The sequence below is a fragment of the Trachurus japonicus genome, unplaced genomic scaffold, assembly GCF_045865225.1.
Source record: "Trachurus japonicus isolate A0001 unplaced genomic scaffold, Traja_1.0 AP031037.1".
In the NCBI taxonomy this organism is placed as follows: domain Eukaryota; kingdom Metazoa; phylum Chordata; class Actinopteri; order Carangiformes; family Carangidae; genus Trachurus; species Trachurus japonicus.
In genome coordinates this window covers 443-12999 of record NW_028221170.1, presented here as the reverse complement: position 1 = coordinate 12999, position 12557 = coordinate 443, and the positions used below count along the sequence as shown (strand labels likewise).

At 43.2% G+C, this 12557-nt stretch overlaps 1 protein-coding gene across 1 annotated transcript; it reads left to right on the top strand.

The window, feature by feature from the left end:
* Window positions 1–278: 278 nt before the first annotated feature.
* Window positions 279–9391, top strand: LOC146959807 (peroxisomal ATPase PEX6-like; the record flags this gene model as incomplete). Its single annotated transcript, XM_085772886.1, has 9 exons — window positions 279–496; window positions 1236–1319; window positions 1420–1540; window positions 3505–3638; window positions 4234–4339; window positions 5361–5566; window positions 6544–6730; window positions 7415–7491; window positions 9259–9391. Coding segments are annotated over exons 1-9 (1266 nt in total), but the record flags the coding sequence as incomplete, so codon positions are not given.
* Between the last annotated feature and the right edge of the window lie 3166 nt (window positions 9392–12557).

Below are 12557 nucleotides of genomic sequence, written 5' to 3'. Positions count from 1 at the left end.
TTTCACTGGTTTCAAACTCATTTTTATTTGAAATAAGTAGAAAAATCTGCCAGTGAAAGCAAGTTTTTTTGTGCTTGTAATAAGGAAGAAAAAGTTGCTCCACTATCAGATTTTTCTACTTATTTCAAGTGAAAATCAGCTTTAAAGAAGTAAAAAGTGTCTAAAAACAAGCTACTTTTATTTTAAGTAGAATGAGACTTGTTTTGACCAGAAATAACACAAATATTCTTAGTAAGATTTTGAGTTTTTGCAGTGATCAATGATCTTAATAGAGAGAGATGAAATGTCTCTGGTTGGTCATCCTGTCTCTGTCTCTGTCTCCGTCTCAGAGGTGGAGACCGTCGCCCTCGGAGACGAGCGGTCGCTCCGACAGCTTCTGTCGCTCGGCTTCTCCTCCGTTTGCCACCGAACTCCACGTCCAACCGGTGACGTCTCCGCTGTCCAACAACGTCGGCTGCTACGACTCCCTGCTGTCCCAGCACTTCTCCACCCCCAGGTCCAGTCTGTCCTCTGTCTCTCTGTTTCTATCCTCTGTCCTTCTGTCTTTGTCCCTCTGTCTCTGAAATGAAATGAAATGAAAATTAGTTTATTTCAGTCAGGTTTTCCAACAGAAAACATCAGTTCAACTAGAAAAGAGCCAAACCGAAAAGGAATAGGCTGAAGCTATCGCTTCTTTTCGCCTACTTACCCTTCTTACATGATCAACTTATTCAGATCACATCATTCAAAACATCAAACAGAAATCATATCGTTTTGCACAAAATCCCAAACATAGTTCCATAATAGTGTCAGCTACGTCAACCACATCTCTCATATTTTTCAAATACCTTATTCTTAAACAAACATTTGAATTCATGAATTGACTGGCACATCTTCAAATCGTCATAAAGTGCATTCCATATATTTACACCCCTTACAGAAATACATTGATCTTTTTTTTTAGTTAGTTAGTTTACTTTGCTTTTTCAATCATACGTTTCCCTCGGAGCTCATATCTACATTCCCTTTTTTTTAAACATGTTCACAATTTTACAAGGTAACAAGTTGTTATACACTTTGTACATTATCAATGCTATTTTATAGTCCACTAAGTCCATACATCTCTCTGTCCTTCTGTCTCTGTCCTTCTATCACTCTATCACTCTGTCTCTGTCCTCTGTCTGTGTCCCTCTGTTTTTGTCCCTCTGTCCCACTGTCTTCACCAGTCTCACCTAGTCCGTCCTCTCCGTCCTCAGACTGGTTTCCCTGGGCGACGTCTTCTCTGTTCCAGCTGAGCAGCATCCGGACCTGCTGGAGGACAACTGTGACGGCGTCCACAGGTAACACGCGGCGTCCGTCCTCAGCCACGTCCTCGTCGTCTCTGACCCACGTGATGCAGGTTTGTCCCCTCTGTGACCTTTGACCTTTGTCCTCTGCCAGGTGTCCAGTGCTGTTCTTCAAGGTGCAGAAGGTTTGTTCGTCTGCAGAGAGAGAAGAGGAGGAAGGAGGAGGAGGAGGAGGAGCTTACCTGGCTGACAGACATCACACCTCACTCTACATGGTGACCTTTGACTTTTCACCTTTGTTGTTTATCAGGATTGAATCTGATGTTTACGAGAAAATCATTCATCACAGTTTATTTTGTTTTCATGTAGAAGAAGTGTTTAAAATGGTTAGGAGGTTAGCCCAACCCTTGTACTAATGTACATTGACTAAAAAAGTAACGTTATTCAGTCTCAGAACAAATATTTGTGTAGGACTGCCCACTTTACCGACTTTTCCTAAAGGCCCGCCCACTTTACCGACTTTTACTAAAAAACAGCCCACTTTACTGACTTTTTCTACAGGACCGCCCACTTTACTGACTTCCTCTAAAGGACCGCCCACTTAAATGACTTTTTCTACAGGACCGCCCACTTTACTGACTTTTACTAAAAAACTGCCCACTTTACAGACTTTTACTACAGGACCGCCCACTTTACTGACTTCCTCTAAAGGACCGCCCACTTAAATGACTTTTTCTACAGGACCGCCCACTTTACTGACTTTTACTAAAAAACTGCCCACTTTACAGACTTTTACTACAGGACCGCCCACTTTACTGACTTTTTCTACAAGACCGCCCACTTTACAGACTTTTACTAAAAAACAGCCCACTTTACTGACTTCCTCTAAAGGACCGCCCACTTTACAGACTTTTACTAAAGGACCGCCCACTTAACTGGCTTTTACTAAAAAACTGCCCACTTTACTGACTTTTACTACAGGACCGCCCACTTTACTGACTTTTACTAAAAAACTGTCCACTTTACAGACTTTTACTAAAGGACCGCCCACTTTACTGACTTTTACTAAAAAACAGCCCACTTTACTGACTTTTCCAAAGGACCGCTCATTTTACTGACTTTTTCCAAAGGACCGCCCACTTTACCGACTTTTTCTACAGGACCACCCACTTTACTGACATTTTCTACCCACTTTACTGCCTTTTTCTACAGGACCACCCACTTTACTGACATTTTCTACAGGACCGCCCACTTTACTGACTTTCACTAAAAAACTGCCCACTTTACAGACTTTTACTAAAGGGTCCCCACTTTACTGACATTTTCTACAGGACCGCCCACTTTACAGACTTTTACTAAAAAACAGCCCACTTTACTGACTTCCTCTAAAGGACCAACCACTTTACAGACTTTTACTAAAGGACCGCCACTTAACTGACTTTTACTAAAAAACTGCCCACTTTACAGACTTTTACTACAGGACTGCCCACTTTACTGACTTTTACTACAGGACCGCCCACTTTACTGACTTTTACTAAAAAACTGCCCACTTTACAGACTTTTACTAAAGGACCGCCCACTTTACTGACTTTTACTAAAAAACAGCCCACTTTACTGACTTTCCTACAGGACCGCTCATTTTGCTGACTTTTTCCAAAGGACCCGCCCACTTTAACCGACTTTTTCTACAGGACCACCCACTTTACTGCCTTTTTCTACAGGACCGCACGCTTTACTGACTTTTTCTACCCACTTTACTGACATTTTCTACAGGACCACCCACTTTACTGACATTTTCTACAGGACCGCCCACTTTACTGACTTTTACTAAAAAACTGCCCACTTTACAGACTTTTACTAAAGGACCACCCACTTTACTGACTTTTACTAAAGGGTCCCCACTTTACTGACATTTTCTACAGGACCACCCACTTTACTGACATTTTCTACAGACCACCCACTTTACTGACATTTTCTAAAGGTCAAAGGAGATGCATATTAAATCAGATGTGATCAAGTCTCTACTGACTGTGACATGGTGAAACATTAGAAACATAAATCTGAACATAAAGTGTGTGAGATAAAAACCAGATGTTTCACATCACAGAGGAAAAGTCCAGATGTTGAACTGAGGATAAAATTATGTTGTTGTGTCAGAGGATGAAACAGCTGAATCCACAGCTCGTCTGTCGCCATGGAGACGGTGATGTCATCTGTCTGTGTTGTGTCTCCTTTTTAGGGAGCGTCCACCAGCAGCGCCGTCCCCGGCTGCCCGGTGGACGGAGCGTCTCTGTGGACCAGTCTGTCTCCTCCGGGCCTCAGCAGGACGGTGGAGCTGATCAGCAGCATCGTCCTGCCGCACCTGCACCACAGGTAACTGCACACCTGAGACGGAGGCATTTCAGATTTCAGATTTATTTATTTTTGTAAAAATGGGAACAGTACATATTAATGGACATTGACATGTAAATATGTGGGATTGTAGCCAAGTGGCTAATTTCCATCCCCAGACCCATTGGCAGGTTGATGTTAGACATAGAAAACAATGACGATAAAAAGTACAAAAAGTAAAAAGTACAAGAGGCAGGACTAGGACAACAAAACACCTTGACATCTTACACAAAACATATATGAAGGACATACATAAACCACATACATACATAACTGACCATAGACGGTTAAAAGAGTGGGTAAGGGGACCAAAAGATTACTGAGAAGTTATAAAGTGCTACAGTGCTAGTAAAAGTGCAATGTGCTAAAGTGATGAGTGCATAAGTGCAAGATTGAATTTAATTGAATTGCACAATGCCCCAATAAAGTGCAGGATCGACTTAAATTGCACTATCCCATAGCACACGATTGCACATGCAGATGTGTGTCAAATATTGCACAAAGTTTGCAAGCATGATGGGAGATGTGTTGAGTGACATCAGCGTTGTGTGTGTCTGTGTGTGTCTGTGTGTTGCAGCAGCTCTCTGTCCGGCTGCACCATCCTGCTGCACGGCCCCGCAGGAAGTGGGAAGGTGACGGCGGTGAAGGCGGCGACTCGCAGACTGAACCTCCACCTGCTGAAGGTACCACAGCCCACACACACACACACACACACACACACACACACACACACACACACACACACACACACACACACACACGTATATGAAATGGTTGTTATTACATGTGTAAATGTAATGTCTTCAAGGGATAGTTCAATATTTTGTCAAATTCACCCATTGCCATAATCCCTATAGTCATAGCAGTAGGTTTGTTACCTTTAATTGTCGGTGCAAGCTGTTTTTAGAACGGCGGAGCAGAGCCGTGAGCTGCTCAGAGCTACGCTACGGAGGCTCATTATGGGATTTCTTGGTTTCCCTCATCAAACTCATCAAATACACAATCCAACAACTCCACAACGCTCTGGTGGACAAGTTGTGAGCTGCACATTCACCACGCTATGAGATAATAACACAACGTTACCACACAGAGTTGTTTTAGAGGGAAATACAGAGACTGTTGATGAAAAACTGCCCCTGAAGGCAACGTGCATCAGCGTTTTTGCATGAATTTCCCTCTAAAACAACTCTGTGTGGTAACGTTGTGTTATTATCTCATAGCGTGGTGAATGTGCAGCTCACAACTTGTCCACCAGAGCGTTGTGGAGTTGTTGGATTGTGTATTTGATGAGTTTGATGAGGGAAACCAAGAAATCCCATAATGAGCCTCCGTAGCGTAGCTCTGAGCAGCTCACGGCTCTGCTCCGCCGTTCTAAAAATAGCTTGCACCGACAATTAAAGGTAACGAACCAACTGCTATGACTATAGGGATTATGGCAATGGGCCAATTTGCCAAAATATTGAACTATCCCTTTAAATGTTACTTGCAGGTGGGAGCTTCTCACAGGATTTTGAAATCTCGTTAAGTCAGGAAAAAAAATTACTGCGAAAAACGGGGAAAAAATTTGTCGGAAAAATCTGAATGCTGCATTGTGGAGCTCGGAGGATAGAGAAAAATGTGTCATCTGCCTTTATTTTGAAAAGACCTCCTGTGTGTGTGTGTGTGTGTGTGTGTGTGTGTGTGTGTGTGTGTGTGTGTGTGCAGGTGGACTGTGTGAGTGTGTGTGCTGACACCGCTGCAGCCTGTGAGGTGAAGCTGACGTCGTGGTTCCGCCGGGCCGACGTGCTGCAGCCGTGCGTCCTGCTGCTCAGGAACCTGCAGCTGCTGCTGCGGCCGCGAGGCGGCGCCGCCGAGGAGGACGCCAGAGTCTGGGCCGCGTTCTGCCAGCTGCTCAGCAGCGCCCCCGCCAGGTCAGGGACCGCCGCCGAGTCTCACAGTGCATTCACACCGGGCGCCAGGCGAATGTTTCGCGAGATAATATTACAAACACTGCAAAAACTCAAAATCTTTCCACGAATATTTGTCTTATTTTTTGTCAAAATGTCTCATTTCTAGTCAAAACTAATCTCTTTCCACTTTAAATAAGACTCATCACCTAAAAATGGACTTGTTTTCAGATCATTTTCACTTGTTTCAAAAAAATTTTCACTTGAAATAAGTTAATTAATTTTTTTTTGTGCTTGTAATAAGAAAGAAAAACTTGCTCCAATGTCAGATTTTTCTACTTATTTTAAGTGAAAATCTGCTTGAAAAAAGTAAAAAGTGTCTAAAAACAAGCTACTTTTAATGTGATGAGTCTTATTTTAAGTAGGATTAGATTTGTTTTGACTAGAAATAAGACAAATATTCTTGGTAAGATTTTGAGTTTTTGCAGTGAAGTCAATGTCAGGAATTTGATCAACAGTAAAAAAGCACAATATTTCTCAGATCAGATAGTGTTCACCAGAAATGTCAACAAATATCCAACCAGACAATCAAGATTTGATAATTTACTGGCACCTAAACCAAGAACAAACTTTTAAAAACATACTGTAATATACAGAGCCATTATAGGATGCAACACATTACCTAATAACATCAAAAATATGAACTCAAAACACACTTTTAAAAAGGTAGCAATAGACTATTTAAATAAATTGAAATCAATGAGTAAGAAATATATAACATATAATAATTTATTATAGGAATTTATTTTTGAGTTTAACTGTTGTGGTACTGTAATGTGATGTATGATGTATTCTTTGTAGCTAATAATATATTTTAGAGTAGACTGTTTGCTGTTTGTGTATATGATGACGAGGTGTTACAGTGATCTGTAACAGCCATGAATATGAGCGAGTACAGCGAGGGGGCGGAGCCTAACTCTCTCTCTCTCTCTCTGGTGCAGGGTGGTTGTCGTGGCGACCGTCTGCAGAGCGCGGGCGCTGTCGGCCGCCGTCATGGCCGCCTTCGTCCACCAGGTGGAGGTGGAGAGTCTGAGTGAGGAGCAGCGCCGCTCCGTCCTGGTCGGTCTGAGCCGAGAGCTGCAGCTGGGGGCCGACGTGGACCTGGAGAGACTGGCTAGGGTCACCGCGGTACGGCAGACCGGTTAGAACCGGTTAGAACCGGTTAGAACCGGTTAGAACCAGTTAGAACCAGACCAGCTAGACCGGTTAGAACCAGTTAGAACCGGTTAGACCGGTTAGAACCAGTTAGACCCGGACCAGTTAGAACCAGTTAGACTGGTTAGACCGGTTAGAACCGGTTAGACCGGTTAAGACCAGTTAGACCGGTTCAAGCCAGTTAAAACCAGACCGGTTAGACCGGTTAAAACCAGTTAGACCCAGACCAGTTAGACCAGCTAGACCCGTTAAAACCAGTTAGACCAGTTAGACCCAGACCAGTCACCAGTTAAAACCAGTTAGATCCAGACCAGTTAGACCATTTAGACCAGCTAGACCGGTTGAAACCAGTTAGACCAGTCAGATCAGTTAGACCAGTTAGACCAGTTAAAACCAGTTAGACCAGTTAAACCCAGTCAGACCAGTACAGTGATGGTTTCTCTCCTCCTCAGGGTCTGGTCCTGGGAGACCAGTTAAAACCAGTATAAACCAGTCAGACCAGTACAGTTAGACCAGTTAGACCGGTTAAAACCAGTTAAAACCAGTCAGACCAGTACAGTGATGGTTTCTCTCCTCTCAGGGTCTGGTCCAGTTAGACCGGTTAAAACCAGTTAAAACTAGTTAAAACCAGTCCAGTGATGGTTTCTCTCCTCTCAGGGTCTGGTCCTGGGAGACCTCCAGGCTCTGGTGACGGAGGCCGGCCGGGCCGCCTGCAGGAGGCTGATCCAGACCAGGTGAGACCGGACCGGACTGGACCGGACCGGACTGGTTCTGCTATAGGGTCATAGTTCACCTCTTCTGTGTGTGTGTGTGTGTGTGTGTGTGTGTGTGTGTGTGTGTGTGTGTTCTTTTACTTCCCACGTTGTGAGGACTGTCGAGTTTTTCACCAACAGAGTGAGGACATGTTTTGTAAGTGAGGACATTTTGGCCGGTCCTCACTTACAAAGGCTGTTTGAGTGTTAAGTCTTAAAGGACAATTCCGGTCGAATTCAACACGGGGGTGTATTTTCATATCATTTTAGGTCTAAAAGAATGAATCTGAAGATTTTCAGTTTAATCGCTCCTGTTTTGCGGTAGCTGCGTCTGTCCCTGCATCGCCACGGCAGCAATGAATGGGAGTGGATGTAAGTTCTGCTGTTTAGGCTGTTTACAGCCCTCAAAGCCACAATTTTTTTCCACAGACAGCGTCAGATGGAGACTCAAACATGCACCGAGAAGTTTATTTACTTCAAGCAAGCCGACATGTTTGTAAAACTAGATCTAATTCAAAGTCTCCCGGAGTCTCGCGCGAGACCCAGTTGCCGTGCTCGGTGTGTTCAGGTGCAGTGGGAAAAGCTACCGTTTGTGTCATAAACACAGGAATATCAACTCTTGACTTGCTTCAAGTAAAAAAAACTTCTCGGCGCATCTTTGATTAGCCACCTGACGCTGTCTGTGGAAAAAAATGTACACTTCAAGCAAGTAAAGAGTTGATATTCCTGTGTTTATGACACAAACGGTAGCTCCTACTGCGCCTGAACACACCAGCACTGCAACTTCGGGCTCGCGCGAGACTCCTGGAGACTTTGAATTAGATCTAGTTTTACAAACATGTCGACTTGCTTGAAGTAAATAAACTTCTCGGCGCATGTTTGAGTCTCCATCTGACGCTGTCTGTGGAAAAAAATTGTGGCTTTGAGGGCTGGAAACAGCCTAAACAGCGGAACTTACATCCACTCCCATTCATTGCTGCCGTGGCGATGCAGGGACAGATGCAACTACCGCAAAACAGGAGCGATTAAACTGAAAATCTTCAGATTCATTCTTTTAGACCTAAAATGATATGAAAATACACCCCCGTGTTGAATTCGACCGGAATTGTCCTTTAACGTTATAACTAGATCACTGTAAAAGAGAGTAAGGACAGCATTGGTCCAATGGCAGCGCCTCCTGGTGGAGGAATATGGGTTTTGCAAAAGAACTGACATCTCTGCATTGTTGGTGAATGAGCAGTGTGGTGTTTTCAATAATTTAAGGACATTTATAGATCACCCACGTTAATAGCATCATTGAGGATCCTTTACACATAAACATTAACACATAGGAGAGTAAAAAGAAACAACAAAAAAAACAGTTGTCTACATTAATGTTTCAATCTACATTTTGTAATTAACAAATTCTAAGTATAATCTGATATGACCAAGACACCTAAAAACAAAAACACGGCAGTTTTCATTTCCATTTACAAGCAAGTGGGCAACACACATACATTGGAGTGAATGGGTTTTTTTGCAATACCCATATCCTGCCACTAGGGGCGCAAAACCCTTACCACGGGAGTCAATGGTGGCCGTCGTTACTCTCTTTTCCAGTGCTCTAGTTATAACTAGGTTTAAGTTAGGTTCAGAGTAATGGTTCAGGTTAGGGTACAGGACTAGGAAATACATTATGTCAACGAGTGTCCTCACAAAGATAGCATTACAAGGACGTGTGTGTGTGTGTGTGTGTGTGTGTGTGTCTAGTGGCGGTCGGGAGGAGGAGGACCTCTGCTCCAGCGGAGTGACCGTCCAGAACCAGGACTTCACCTCGGCCCTGGAGACGCTGCAGGACGCTCAGTCCAAGGCCGCCGGAGCCCCGAAGGTGAACACACACACACACACACACACACACACACACACACACACACACAGAGCTGTAGTGATGTCATCAGTCCGTCACTCTGACCCCTCCCCCTTCATTCTGGAAAAATGCCAAAACCAAGACAAAATGAAAGTTCTTTGTAGGGGCTTTTAAGTCAGTGTTATTAATGATCTTACTGAGTAACAGTGTCAAATATAAATTTACAACTTTATTCTTTCTCCTTTATATCAAATATCAAATATTTATATAAAATGTAACACTCAATCAAATTCAAGACTTTTCCAGGACATTTCAGGCACACTGGGTCTCATTCATGAAACGTGAGCAGCACGGATTTGTGTGTAAACCCTGAGCAGCGCAAATTTACGTGGATTTCCGCATTCATCAATCTTTTAGTAGTGCTGATCTTTTCGTAGCTACTCACAAAATCTACACCTGCTCCTGACTGTGTGTAGCGTAGGGCTGACCTCCAAAAGTCGACGATTCGATTCGGAGGGGTCTGATTCGACTATGAACCTCGTAGTCGAATCTAACCAAGACCCTACCATTCTGACTATATGGGGGTGCCCACGGCTGCTGAGCATAAATTGTTACATAGAATGTCTTTTTTCGTCTAGACTATTTTGATACAAAATCTGCCTACTTTCTGTTAATAAAGAGTTCAAAATTATGTGTGCGTTTAAACGGTAGTCTTACGTATTAGCCTAATAAATCACCCACTGCAGTTGCACAATTAAATGAGCGGAGGTTTTTTTTTTTTTTTCAAATGAGCGGAGGTGAGCAGTAGGACCGTCAAAGTCACTGCAGAACACTCACGGAGTGGCAAAAAGACGAGGGGCAGAGCCGCCAAAGTTTAAAATCAAGGAAGTCTGACAGTCTAACTTTGTCAGCATTTATCATGCATGACCTGACAGAACAGCAAAACATTGTGAGGATACATCTGACTTTGACCGAGTTACATTCAAGAACCTGCTTTCAGTCACGGAAAATAAATTAACTCCAGCGGTGATTTTTTTTTTTTTTTCGATGGATCAGCTGTGTTTACCGTTTCAAGTGTCAATAGTTCTGATGGTTAGACAGATGAATTAGTCCCTAACACATCCTAAAGTTTGACATGTCAGAGTTTTTCAGAAGAGAACTTGTTTTTTTTCCGACTTCCGAGTTGTCATGAACGCACCATCAGTGTCGGGAGTCACAGCTGTGATCTCGTCCCTCTGCAGCCTGTCTGTCTCTCTGCCGGTGCCGCGGTCACACTGTGTGTTACAGGATTGATTAACGTAATGTACGGATTGTCGAGTCCTTCTGACCTCCGTTTGTTTTGATACTACATGTTTTACCCGGTTTCTCTGTGTCCACGACCACCGCTATCCTTCACCACGTTGAGGGATGAGGGATGACTCACAGTCCGAGCAAAAGGAGCGTTGTCCAGGGCAACGTAACATAAACGCATACCCTGGCTCACAATGGCTACTAAAAATCATCCAAAGTGTGGAAAATAAATAAAGGTATTTGTTTTACACCTACCATATTTTTGGGGTGTTTTAGCTCTTTTGTTTGAAACGGAAAAAGTCGCAAATTTGCTGCCATCTTAAAAAAAAAAAAAAAAAAAAAGGTTCGACGATCAGTCGACTATGGCAAAATCTGACGAATCAGATTCGACTATGAAAATCCTTAGTCGAAAACAGCCCTAGTGTAGCGCTTGTGTAAATGTAGGAATGCAAATAAATACTGCTTGTCACTGTTGAAAATTACAATTTTAATCCGTATTACTCTCTCTCATGTTCAAAATACGCCGACACCTTTGAAACACGTAATTTAAACATGACAAACAATTAGAAATATTTGGAGAGAGAGACGTTTTAGGGATCGGACGCACAAACACGTCAAGGCTCCATCTCATGATGATAATAATCTGATATAAAACCGGAAAAAACTTTTTTGTGTTGCTACACGCTCGGTGGACGCACACTTCACCCTGCGCAGCAGCGCAGTCGGCACCGGTTTGGATGGAGCTGAGACAGACGGCTGGTGCATCTGTAACAATACAACCTGCCTATATAACTTCATGTGTTGATACAACCATGCTCCTCTACAGCTGAGGCTGTGAAGAACCTCCTCCTCCCGTCGCTGCTGTAGCTCTGGAGTTGTGTGTATTTTTTTTTTTTTTATGTTTCATATCGAACTATTCTGGCTTTACTTCTTAAACGGTTCTTTAATCAACCAAGGAAACTTAATTCACTAAATCTGTTTCTTCCCTCCAGCCTTTGACCTGTCCCAGTCACACCACTACTAACAGAAAAGAATTAAATATTTTTTCTGGACTCCACTTCAGCCAAAATGACTTTGATCCGTGATCTCTCTTTTTTCTCTCTCTCCCTCTTTCCTCGTTTGCGTCATGGCTGCAGGTGAGCAGGATGCACCTACCTCCTAATATGGTGGTCAGGATCTCCTTATATGGCTATTCATGTATGGAGATCTATGCTAATTGCTGATCACCGTGGGCGTGTTGTTAGGTTACGATGGGTTGGCATTCATGAAGTTACACACGTGTTTACGATCAAATCTGAGTTTCCCGCACCGTTCATGAATCCGGAGTAGAGTTTTAGTAGAGTGAGCTTTTATGTGCAAATCTACACACAGATTTACTCACGTTTCATGAATGAGACCCATTGAGTCTAATTCACGAACTGGTGTAAGAAGAATTTTTTTCTTTAAACCCACTTGCAAAGTTTCCAAGAAGATTTTGACATCCACCAAGGTTTTCTTATTCAGGATTTGTTCTTAAAGGGACAACGAGGAGTTTCTCCGTCGGCAGAACGAAAAATTCTGCGACAATAAAAAAGTCTGATATTAATGTGGATGAATCTCCGTTACCACTTGTTAATGGTCCATTTTAGATAAATCTATGGTTTTGTCTCTATGGTTATTTTGTTATTATTAGTGGTGGTGGAAATGCTGGGCGAGCCGACCAGCGTTTCTTTACTTTCGGTTTCGTGGCGAGTCATGAGAATAACGCCGCCGTATGAATCTCCGTTTATGGTGGGAACTACGACGGTATGTGATCGTCTTCCAACCTCTGACTTTAAAGCAGATATCATCGGCACGGCCGTTTCGGCTAATGCTGTGTTCAAGGCAGGCTTTTGAAACCGTAAGTTACAGCTTCAAGTCACAACTACGACTT